This window comes from Channa argus, chromosome 10 (genome assembly GCF_033026475.1).
Source record: "Channa argus isolate prfri chromosome 10, Channa argus male v1.0, whole genome shotgun sequence".
In the NCBI taxonomy this organism is placed as follows: domain Eukaryota; kingdom Metazoa; phylum Chordata; class Actinopteri; order Anabantiformes; family Channidae; genus Channa; species Channa argus.
In genome coordinates this window covers 13,253,915-13,266,868 of record NC_090206.1, presented here as the reverse complement: position 1 = coordinate 13,266,868, position 12,954 = coordinate 13,253,915, and the positions used below count along the sequence as shown (strand labels likewise).

The following is a 12,954-nucleotide window of genomic DNA, read 5'->3' as shown; positions in this document are numbered from 1 at the left end:
TAAAGCTGTGCTGTCCAAAAAGATTCAGGAAGAGCAAGTAGCATCTTGTCTCTTAAAAATAAGCAATACATTTGAATAAATAAATGGGTGTTAACATCAAAACAGAACAAATGCCTACAATGATAAGTAAGATGTTGATCGATAGAGACTGGACTTGTGAAGAAATAAGGTTTTCTGTAATCAGAACCAAAATAAACACAGATAAATACGAATTTAAAAAGTGGAAATGCCTTACATGAAAATATGTTTTGTAGATTTCAGAAACTCTGTTCCACTAATGCGACTTTTGTCTCCTTTTGTTCTTCGGATTCTTTCTATTTTAACATTTTCCCAATCTGTTATTTTGGTGCAGTTACTACACCTTCTAGTTTTCACTCCTTAAATGTTTTGCTAAAGCCATGTAGTCTTTAAACTGATGCAACATTGACATGCGCAGCTAATATATAAATGGTAAAGAACACACACATACAAATACACACAAACTAGACAAATACAACTGACAGGAAACAGTTATCATATTACAATAGGCTGTGGCTAATGCAAAATGACAGCATAATGTAGGTGGAGACTTGACTTGGTTTTGTTTCACTTTTCAATATAAATTACAGCTCACTTTTGGTTACAGCTTCATTCACTGATGTTAAATCTCGCTTAGGTTTTTCATCTGGGTATGTACAGTGCTTCAATTTTATTTTACTATATGACTTATTAATAACTGTTACACTGAAAGTGTTAGTGTTCTATAGTTTTTATCTGATGTGTGACAGTAGGGGTGTTGTCTTTATAGCTTTTGCTAAACCTACAGTACACACTTTAAGTAAATACAGGAAACTCAATGTAACTATCTCTATACAGGAATACGCCCATTAATTTGCTAGAATCTAGTTTCTTTATTTTTTCAGCCAAAATGCTGTGAGCTAATGTCTACTACAGATTTAAAAAACTGAGTCAATTTCTAGTTCAAACTCAGCTGACTTCTACTTTGACATATAAACAAAAAAACAAACAAAAAAAAATGCCCCAACAATGTTAATTAACAACTTACCAAAATAACTCTTTGGAATACAATAACAAAGTAAAATTGTTTATATAAATGTATGCAAGTTAATCACTACATTGTTTTAATTTGTGATTATTAAATAGCAACAAACATGGGGAAATCACAAAGCATCCTGCAAAAGAATGGCTACATAATAGAAAAAGAAGATCCTATTGTTGCCACAAAAGGAAATGAGAAATTTCTCATAAAGACAATCAATTTGGGAGAGGTAAGTGAACTGTTTCTGAGAAAACTTGAGTCATTGTGAGTTATGAAACATGCATGCAGTTCCAAAATAGCAAAAACTATTTCAAAAATTCTTCAACAGAACATTTTATTCAGAAATGATAAATATATCTTATGTCTAATGTATATAAACATACTTCAGGCAGGTTGGTGTAACTGATTACAAACAAGAATAAATGTGTTAAATTACAGAGCTTTCTTCTGTCTCTGCACTAAGAGTGTTTTTGTCATTGCCCTGATAGTATCCTGCCTCCAAGCATTATCCTGCTACAACAGCTCTGAGCTTATATTTAATTATAGATCTGGTGAGGTCTTGTATTGCTATTAAGTAAGAATTAACCACAAGCCACCCAGGTTTTACTGTGTCTCAGTTTGCAACAAATGGAGGCCTGGGAGCTGTTTAATTTTCACAAATTAAATTTAGGTCTAAACCGAACAACAAAACTACACTTTGCATCATTCCTGTTCGCATTCCCATTTTAGTTTCAGCTGTTATAAAATAGTTAGCTTTTCCGATTCAAATTTCTTAGTTTCTTTTTTGTGTGTGTGTGTAATTTTGTTTAGTTTCAGTTTTTTAAAGAAATACAGCTTTAGTTTGAAGTCAAAAAAATGTTCAGTTTCTATTAAAATTTGATCTGTTTAATCTGTCTGTAAAGTGAAAGTAAAGTTTGAAAGTTTATACCAAGTGAAAAGCCACAGAGACAAACTTGGTATAAACAGCTTCCCTTGTTCAACAAAACTGGACTCTCTCCAGGAAAGTACATATAAAAACTGTGTTGGCATCACTGATATTGCATAAATTCTGCATTTCCTCTGTGGTTGCAGGAAAAGACCCACTAACTCATGATTTCAGCACATTTAAAGCTTTTGCTACATTTTTTTAGTCAAACACCTCAAACTTTTTGTCAGGATCTCGTTGCACTTCCTGTCCCTGGACTTTTATTTTGTGGCCCCTTCTCCTTACTTCCTGTCCTTGGTTCTTTTCCCCAGCTTTGCCCTCGTTGTCCCTCATTGTTTGCACCTGTTCCACCCTCTATTTAAGTTCAGTCTTCCCTTCACTCCCCTGCCAGATCCTTGTCATTGTTAATGTGGTCATTACTGTCATCAATGTTGCCATTGTTGTTACCCTCACCCACCCTATAGTAGACTCTGGACTTTTGGAAAGAAGTACCTGACTATGTGTTTTTTGGACCTTCATGGATCCTTTAATTCTGGACTCTGCTGATGTGTCGTTTTTGGTGTGAGGTTTGCCTTCTGTTTCTTTCTGTGATTTGCTCTAGCCTCTTAATTTCCACTCTTTTGTCCTTGGTTGTTTCAGGTATAAGGTATGCTTCTGTGTTTTTCTATTTGCCAGTGCTTTGCGTTCTCTTTGTTCATGTCTGCCTCCCCTGAGTTCCTGTATTAGTTTCTGTGCTCCCGTTTATAAGTTTTCTTTGTCATGCGTTCATTCGATTTTAGTGGGTTATGTTTTTCATCAGCGTAATTTATTTGGTGTTTACCTGTTTGTTAGTTTCTTTAAGTTTTCCCGGTTTATCGATTTATTATAGGCTTCAGATCCCTTTCCGAGGTTTTGGTTCAGTTCATGATTCAGTTTAGTTATCCTCGTGTTTCATGTTTTATACCTGGCTTGTTTTCTTTTGTGTTCTCTCAGGAGCGAGTTTGTTAATCCCTTTATCCTTTTTTCAATAGAGAACCTGTTAATCAGTTCCCTCCCCCTTGCCGTCTCTTCACTTGGGTCCACCCCTTAAACCAGAATCGTGACACTTTTAACTAGCATTTGTAAGATGATTAGTGAAATAAGTTATTTCCACTTTAGCTTGTGGCATAACTCATGTAAAGTCAGAGTAAAAATAATTAAAACATTTGTTGTAGCTAATGAGTTACAATGCTGGGGTACTGTAGTTGACTGAACTATATGGTGTTCAATTTAGTTTAAATTTCTACCAGGCTGGTACAAGCTGAATGAATTTCCTCATGCAAGTGATGGTTTTTGACAGATACCCGGCAATGTTGAGCAAGCATTAAACTCAGAGATAAAAATCCTCTGGGAAATCAACCACCCACATATTCTCAGTTGCAAGAACTCATTTAGCGGTAAGTTTTTTTCAGTTGCCCCTATGGCCTATGCTAAGGTTGGCTCTGATAAAATCATTGTTACTTCTGTAACATAGGGCCTTTCAGTTTTTTGTGTAAATCACTAGAATATATTTTTGTTTTAAAACAACTGACACTTGTCTTTTTCAGTTGTAAGATTATTTAATAACATTTGATTTAGTAAACAGCAAAAAGATTTTTCTGAGTTAAATTTAAAGGGGAAAAAAAAACATTAAAAAACTAATCTGTAATTTCTGGTAATATGAAACCACATGACAATATGCAGAAAACAGTTACAATACTAAATCTATAAATTCATTATTACGATCCTGATTCATATGAGAGATTTCGTAATATTGACACTTGTCTGCACTGTTTAAAAAGTCAAAATGTTAAAATACAATTCCTAACATTCAAAACCAACAAAATCTTAAGTGCCTTTCATATTTTGCATTTGTTTGAGAGGATTTCCTTAGGAAAGCTAGTGTAAAAAAAAGTTTTCATGTCAAAGATAAGACTGATAATGAAAATTATTTTTTTATTGTTTTATATTTATTCTAAACAAAAAATAATTGAAATGTAAAGAAATGGGCATGTTAACATAATTAAAGTTAATGTCAAGCCCTGGACTTATTACTGGACTTCATGCTTACCAGCCATTGTAGCTAGTATTTTAGTAATGTATACTACATATTTCAGCAGTCACTGATAAGCTGACCATGGTCCGGCTCTGGACCCAGACTTTATCCTGATTTTTGCAAGAACTAACATATCATTGAATTTTTATTCAGTTTTGGAAGAGATTAAATTTCAACCGGCAACTCTTTTTTTGATATTGTTTCTACACTCAGCAACAGGGACATCCTACCTGTCAGATTGACCAGTACCATTGGTTTAGGCATTGTTCGAGGTGAGAATGTCAGCCTGTTGCAGGCAGGGCACAGCACAGAGAAGGTAGTGCAGGCACTCACTGAATAGAAGTGGATTCTGAGTAAAAACAGCGGCAGTGACAGGGAGCGAAAAATATAAAGTGGGAAGACAAGTGAAAGAAAAGCTGCAAAAATTTGAGTCGGTGTGTCATGACTTGTGCTAAATGGCAGAAGGTTGACACAGATACACTGGTCTTTTAATCTGGAATTGATTAGAGCATACATGTTGAAGCTAGAAATAAAGAGTCTCCTACTGACATCACAGATACCATTTGGTGTCACTATTTGATGCCAGGAGTAGGACTTTAGGTACACACAAAACTGTGTTGGGCTTAGGGGAAACACCTTTGGGGTAAGGTTACATTAAGACATAAAATGGGTTTGGATTCAGTATAAAAACTTAGGTTAAGGTAAATTACAAGACTACTACAAACCGCTGTGGAGACCCTGAACTCGCTGGATAAGCCAAAAGGACAAAAATAAATAAATCCACAGTGTATATGGAGTACTGAGCTGCATTTGCAGCAAGAAGTACTCAGTAGTGGAAAGCGACATGGACTTATAATGTCAGGTGTTGCTGGTTAAGAGCACTGAAGCGCAAGGTGAATGGGCCAATGAGCAAACACTGTGTGCAGGTAGTGCTTATGGGGGTTGTAGTGTTGTAACATTAAGGTTTTATTTTAGATGCCTTTTGAGAAGATTACAAGTAAAATAAGAGATCAAAAATTCCACCTACCAAAGTAGCTAAGGAGAGCAACCACTGCTTCAATCCACCTGCATTTGGCAAGTTGGTGGGTGTTAATGTCAAGTCTTGATGATTTCTAAAGTCTTATTCAGAAACCTGCAGTACTGGTGTACAGATTGACTGTAGCTCCGGATAAGACAGCTTTCTCCGATGCCCAAATTATCTCTGGTTCACAATTTGATTTAGTCACCAGAAATGATGATTAAGAAATACAAAACAGTCCAGCCATATTATATGTTGTGATTTGATTGGGCTGCTAACAAAAGTAGGATGTTTGAGAATTAATATTGGCCATCATCTACTATAAACATGTTTCTGGATTATGTTACAATATCTGCTGTGAACACCTGGGTCATATCCATGTGTATCCTGACTCATGCCCAGGGTTAGCTGGGACTTTTTCCCCCAACACAACATTCTGCTGGTTAAGCATATAACTAATTAATGGATGAACGTTATGTGACTGACGCCACCTTATGAATCACTCACTGCTCTGCAGAGGAGAGACTCAGGCGGTGATGAAATAAACAGACCTTTCACCCAATCTTGCAACACACAAGATTTTTCAAAGATTTCAAAGACAATTAATTAAAATTGTGTTAGAAAAATTAAAACATAAATGATTAAAAGATTGTTTTTGTTAAGATGCTAACAGATTCTTGTTTTCTTTTATCTTAAAGATAACGATAAGAAAATTTACTATGTTGTGATGGACTACTGTCAGGAAAGGAATCTTGCTACAGAGATCAAAAACATGAGTGAACCTCCAAAAGAATCAGAGGTACTGACTATACATTTACATTAGTGAAATTTACAACAGTGTAATCTGGTAGTGGCCCCCATTACTTTGGGAGCCTCAGTGTAGGTTTTGTTTTTTTTTGTTTCAAATTAATAGACATTCCTGCAATTCTGAAATTCCCATAATTTGTCTAGGTACTGAGTTACTTTGTTGAGATTTGTATGGCTTTGAGAACCATTCATGAAAAAGACTTGCTTCACAACGATCTGACGCCAGAGGTATAGTACTACATGCATTACACAAATACTAATTACAAGTTCACAAAATGTAAACATTTACCATTAGGTGAAAAATCTAATTTATTGATAATGTGTTATATTTTATCTTAAACTTTTTCATTTTGAAATTTGAAAAACAGTCTTTTGGATTTCGAATATAAATCTTGTCAAATATAAATCTCATTATCTACTGTATCTTTTGTAATTATAACAATTAATAAACAATGACTTCATTTACTATTTTATCCTTTCTTTATTTGCAGAATGTGTTCCTCACAGATTATGGAATTGTGTGCTTGGGAGGATTTGGGAAAATACATGAAAAGTAATGTACAAGTTTATTTAAAATATATTATTGTATTGTCTGGTACATACATATACCATATTACTAAATTACATATTTCTCAGACACATTGACATGACAATGTCCTTCCTACAGTAAAAAGTACAAACAGAGAAAGGGTGTGAAGACTTTCCAAACCAAAAACATATTGTATGTTAACGTATTGATGAGTATGGATTTTCTTTCCCAATATAGTTTCAACAAAAATTCAAATCAGTTTGAAAGAATGCATCATCTGCCACCAGAACTTTTTACAGAGGGCACCTATGATGCTAAAAGGTAAACAAAAAATGACACTATTCTTCACAGTTAAAAAGTTGCCAGTTTATCAGTTAGCTAACCACAGTCTTACCTTAGTAGGTAACTTATGAAATCAAAATCAAATATATTCTGTCCTATATTCTTTTTTTGGTCATTACAGTTGGGTGCAAATTTTTGCATTCCCTCATTTTGAAAAGGCAAAAACAGTAAAACAAAAATGTTTTTTATCAGCATAACCTTAATGCACATTTTTTCACCCACCGATAGCCTTTACATAACACTTGTATACCTTATCAGTGCTTAACACACTCAGCAATGATTGTTAATTGGCAGTAAATTAAGTAAACCATGTCGTAAGCTGTTTAATGTTAATGTCTGACCAAAGTTACACCTCCTATTTTAGTAAATTACGTTTAAGAAATACAATATCACTGCACATCGTGTTCACAAGTCCATTGTATGATAAGATTTGCTTTATTTACAGTGACATTTGGTCAGTGGGATGTTTACTCTATGAGCTCTGTACTCAGAAACCAGTGGTAAGTTACAAAAGGTGTGAATTTAACCCCAAATGTATATGACAACAGGACAGGAATACTCGGGTATTCTCTTGAAAATTTTGTATCTATTTATGTCTTTATCTCATACAATTCTTCTTCAGATGCTAAAAGTCTATTTTACGATTAAAAGAAATCTTATAACGCTGAAGAAATAAGTGCACTTGCTTGATGTCAAACAATTATAGACTTGTATACAAAGTTTTGATAAGGATGTGTGGATGGTATAAGGTATCTCCTTTGGTAAAGTTAACAAAACACATTTTATCACACGCATTTTTGACAAATGCCATGTTAACTGTGTTAACTTTGTTGCAATTGTAAAATGAAAATATCTAAAATGCTTCTGGACATTGTTTTCTAATAATAATTCTCTTGTAGTTTTCAGCAGAGACCACTATCCAGCTCATGCCTCAAATAATTAGTGGTTCTTACCCAACTCTCCCAGAGCAATTCTCACCAGCGCTTGCTGAACTTCTCAATGACATATTAAGTAAAGATCCTAATGCAAGACCAACAGCCAGCGAGATCCTGGCGCATCCCTTTATTATAAATTTTCTCTCAAGAAAGGTATGGTACTTTTATGATTACAATATGTAACTCATTCTTCTTGCATAGTGTTTTTTTATCTTGTCAATTTTAAAATGGGAGCTGAATGTTTTTATCAGCAGCAGAGTTTGACATTAAACAAGTGGTCTTTCCCTTTGGGCAAGTACTGTAGCTGTGTTGTTTTAGTTGCCTGGTAGCCAAACTGATTTTTCCAAAAGAGAAAATGTAGATAAAACATAACACAACACATATACAAAACACAAAATTGAGCGTGAATAATATACTGTTCTATGTAATGTTGTATGTTTAGTTTTTGTTGATTTAGAAGGCAGAAGTTTTACGTGTGTGTGTGTGTGTGTGTGTGAATGGGAATCAACATTGTAAAGCGCTTTGGATAAAAGCGCTATCTAAGCGACTATTTACCATTTACAGTGTCACTGTACTTCTCTCTTGTTTAGCATACATTAAATAATCAGGCTGATTCCAAATCAGCATTAAAGTATTTAACTTTGATGGAAAAAAAATCTGAAATTGCTGTGCATCAGGGTTCTTTTAAAATTATTGACTGTGCAGTGTAAGCCTGACTAATTAAACTCAAATATAATAATCATCTTACAGTAAATCTATTTCCAATACTGCCTTCTAATCCAGTTAAAGTTTGGAGAAAAGACTACTCATTAGGTGTGTACAGAAGTAAAAGGTTAAAATACACAAAATGACATAAATAGAATATACTATTTATACTAAAACAAGAGTCTCACATACCAGAATAGGCGATTTGGTAAAGGCATTTTAAGACAAGCCTTGAAAGATGAACACTGATTGGAATGAATCAGTGTCTTTCAGAGTTTTAAAGCCATGATGGGAAACGCTCTATCCCCTTAGTTTGTAACCAGGAAGTTGGAACAGACAGTCCACTGTCTGAGGATCTTAAAATTCGTAATTTGCACATATGGAATAAAAAGATGTGAAAACTTGGATGGAACAAAACAATGCAGTGTTTTATAAGTAATCAATCAAATCTTAAAATTGATCCTAAAACGAACAGAGTAGAGAAACAAGACAAGAAGTAATGTGGCTGAACTTCCCAGTTTTGGTCAGAAGCATAGCTGCTGAGTTCTGAACAATTTGTAGATGTTTCAAGTCTATATCATTCTGTATGCATGTTTTTAATATAGGCCCACTCTGTAATTTGTGCTCCTTCTAATTAATTGGAACTTAAAGAGTAACTTGATACAAGACTAAATGGCAGGGTTTCTCATCTGAGTACACATAGCAGCATTAATTAGTGCACTTGTACATAACTGCAGTAAGGTGAGATGAACCTCTGAAGAGCAGCAAAAACAAATTATAAAAGGGGATAAAAGTTGCTCCGTAAGGGAATAATTGTCTCAATCTACCCAGATTTCTAGTGACATCATCTATACTTCTTTAATAGGCCAAAACAACTGTGGAGGAACTCCAGACCAGTTTGAACAGCCTAAGGGATTTGGCTAATGGGCTGGAACGTGTGCATCAGGGAACCACTATCGGCAGTCTGGCAGGAGGTGTGATCGGAGCAGTGGGGGGGATAACATCTATTGTTGGACTTATTCTGGCCCCCATTACTTTGGGAGCCTCTCTTATTGTCACTGGAGTTGGTATCGGGGTGGGTGTAGTTGGTGGGGCCACTGCTGGTTTGTCAAATATCACTAATATGGTCAACCAGTCCACTGATCGCAGAGCTGTTCACAGAATCATTAAAGAGATTGAACACAAAATGAATGCAGTTTTTACTTTGCTCCAGGAGATTAGAAACAGCCTAGAGACAATCAGAACCAGATGTGACTCTACAGTGGCACCTAACTCTGAGGATAGCAATTTGAATAATGAAAACCTGACAAGACTTGGCTTGAGGGCAGGGAGGGGCCTGGGTGGAGTTGCAGAACTGGTTAGACTAGTTCAAGTGATGAACATGGGCAGGACCGCAGCACAAGCATCCAGGGTTGTACGAGTGGCAGAGGTAGCAACAGGTGTGTTTTCTGGTCTATTTGTAGCGGTAGACTTATTCTTTATTGCCATGGATGCTAAAGAGATCTATCATATAAGACAGGCAAAGGCAGCAGAGGAGACCATTACCAGTGAGCCAGTGTCTAAGCCCCGTGACTCTGAGCCAACCTTTGATAAGGCTCAACTGCTGATGCAAGATTCCGAACCTGACATATCAGAGTCACAGGCCCAATCACCCCAAAATACCACTCCAATCAAATCTGAGATCATGAAATTTGTCAGATCCATTAGGGAGGCTGCAGACAACTTGCAGAAAGTCTTGAATGAGCTCAGGAGCATATGCTCAACTCTACCTTCACTTGGAGATAATGAAGAGATGGAATGGCAGGATATGAATTTTATGTAAAACAAAGTTTACATTAGAAATAAAGAAATAAATTGTAAATAATTATAGTGTCTAGTTACACCTATTAGAAAATGCTAGTTGTGCAAGGTATAAACCTGGTAATTGGCATCTGACAGCAAATTTGGTTGACAGATAGGAAGATGCGTATGTCGTGCACATATGGAGTCCTAGTTAACCTTTTGAAAATGCAAAAATCTTAAATAAATTTGAACATGTAAAAAGATTGTAAAGAGGTATACGATAGAAGCATGTAAATACAGGTATAAAAAGGCTTAGTAGCCCATTTTGATTCTCTCTTTCCTGAACAAATTTCTGTCCTGCTTGGTGGTCTAGAGGTGGTCAAATGCCATATTTATGTCGTCCATAAACATATCAAGCTAAGATCCTATGGGACTTCTAGAAACAGGCCAACAAACATGTAATGGCCAACCAACTAAATATAGTAGTGGTGGACAAACAGAAGAAGGCCTTAGTGATAGATGTAGCAATCACAAGTCAATCCCAAGTGCCCAAGTGAAAATTGGGAACTGTGACCCCCAAACTGGGAGAGTGGCTCCAGCAGATTCCAGGAACAACATATGAGGTCTCTACCCAGAAGAGTGCAGTCCTAGGAAGAGTTAAGATACTATGCTAGACCCTCAAGCCTCTGGTAGAGGACCCGAACGTGTAGAAAGATAGGTTGTCTTTCATTATGATTCTTTCACATTCATCTTTTTAAAACGCTCTTCTTTTTTTGTGTGTGTGCAGTAATCAGACACTGATGTGCTGATATGTATGTAAAGTTGTTCTTTACAATGTTGTTGCAGTTTTGATGATTATTGTACTTCATTGACCTGAAGTTGTGGCAGTAATCACTGCGGTGTGGCAAAATCTGTATTACATAGTTATGCAATGCTACTATTAGAGCGTGTCATTTAATGCAATTATTGACTGCTAACTTTCTTCAGATACTAAATAATGATGAATACATCAAAAAAATGATTTTGTCTACAAAAAAGTTACTCATTAGACATAAAGTAATGTTGAATGTTTTAGCATTAACAATGTATTTTATGTGTTTATGTTTTATGATGTTTCACAATATCACAAACCTGAAAACAAGGGTACTTACAGTTAAATGTTTATTAATTATAAGTATACAAATAGTACAATTTGTTGCTAGTGCATTTTGTAAATAAACTATATAAACTATTATCCCAACAAGACAGAACAATGTTCCCATGTATGAGTTTTTTCCTGAATGTCATGAATAAGTTGGAAATAATAATGATAATGAATTATGACCATGGTAAAAACACTATTAGTCCTTTGACCAGCTGGACATTATTAATGTACAAGCCACATCAGTCTTCAATCAAGTCAAAAAACCTTACATAAGCACATCACATGCTTATGAAGCCCAAATCAGATTTGTTTGCCCCAAGTGACTCACATAACTTCGGATGTGACAACATCTGAACTGGGGTGTTTTTATGTGTGGTCCTGATTTAATTCATTTCCAGTCATGCAAAATACAACTGTTGCAGGTCAGACTGGATTTTATTCATCTTTATTTATTCATGTAGCGCCAATTCACAGCATAGTCATCTCAAAATACGGGGACACCTGCAGAAAGGTACAGAGAGAAAGAGAAAGAAGGAGCTACAGCAGTCTAAACCTATAGCAGCTTGACTGTAACTAATTATAAACTTTATCAAAGAGGAAGGTTTTAAGCCTAGACCTAAAAGTACATAGGGTGTCTGATTTCCAAATCTGAACTGGGAGATGGTTCCACAGGAGAGCAGCTTTATAGCTAAAGACCCTGCTTCCCATTCTACCTTTGGAAATTCTGGGAACCACAAGTAGGCAAAAATAAACAGAAATAAAAATTTGGGGAATGTGTGTACATCATTTAATTGTATTCTCCAGGACAGATTCGTTTCAGCCTTTCCATAAAGAATAGAAGCGGCAAAAGAGCCTCCATACAAAATGACTTGCAACACCTAACTAGATGCATTGTGCACTGACACATCCAAAAAGATGTCAACCACATACTGTATAAAGAGAAGGGCATGGGCATGGTGTGGTATTGCTTATGTGCTGTGAGTGTCATCTGGACCCCACTTATCAAGAAACAGCTGTTTGAAGAACAGTCAGATGCATATATATTTGGACAGTATATTTTAAGCTCTGTATGTCACCAAAATAAATTAATACTATCAAGATTATTATTGTCACATTATTTTTATCCACTATATTTGCGATAAATGAAATTAGTTACACTGTTCAAACTAGCAGAAAACACTGTGTAAACAAAACATTTATGGAGTTGACAAAATGAGTGCTAAGTGCTATACATGAAGACATATGCCATTTAATCACACTTACAGGTTTAACATACTGTGCATAAAACAAATGCAGAACTAAAATATGTATAAGTGCAAATTTGCAAAAAAAGTTAAATTAGCAAAAAAAAATCAACAATTTACAAATACTGCAAATATTGCCACAGTTTGTTCAGTAAAATATAGCAAGGCTCTTGATGAACAATTTCCACACCAGAATGACTGTATAAAAAAAATCATATTATTACAAGTGAACATTTTAGTTTTGGAGTGGAAAAAAATCTATTTGAGTAGTGTGACAACTTTTGGGACACATCCTTTTCTGTTAGGTCTCAACACCCATGTTATTTGTAATGGGTGTTTTACAAACTTTTCATTTGTAGCTGTGTATTTGTAGCTACACTATAAATGCAAAAATATTAATTCCTTAAACTCCCAAAAAACAGCCAATTTGT

The 12,954-nt window shown here is 35.3% G+C and overlaps 1 protein-coding gene across 3 annotated transcripts; it reads left to right on the top strand.

Moving 5' to 3' along the window:
- The first annotated feature begins 539 nt into the window (after positions 1-539).
- On the top strand, positions 540-12,372 carry LOC137134492 (uncharacterized). Of its 3 annotated transcripts, XM_067519404.1 has the most exons (10): positions 540-668; positions 1,144-1,268; positions 3,283-3,379; positions 5,734-5,834; positions 5,987-6,070; positions 6,334-6,395; positions 6,609-6,692; positions 7,159-7,213; positions 7,613-7,801; positions 9,219-12,372. In XM_067519404.1, exons 2-10 carry the CDS (start codon positions 1,152-1,154, stop codon positions 10,173-10,175), a joined length of 1,746 nt encoding a protein of 581 aa, XP_067375505.1. In that variant the 5' UTR covers positions 540-668; positions 1,144-1,151; the 3' UTR covers positions 10,176-12,372. The 3 variants fall into 3 exon arrangements, with proteins under 3 accessions (XP_067375505.1, XP_067375507.1, XP_067375506.1); XM_067519406.1 differs by lacking the exon at positions 3,283-3,379 and having other exon boundaries at positions 652-668; XM_067519405.1 differs by lacking the exons at positions 540-668; positions 1,144-1,268; positions 3,283-3,379 and adding an exon at positions 1,315-2,525.
- Positions 12,373-12,954: the final 582 nt, after the last annotated feature.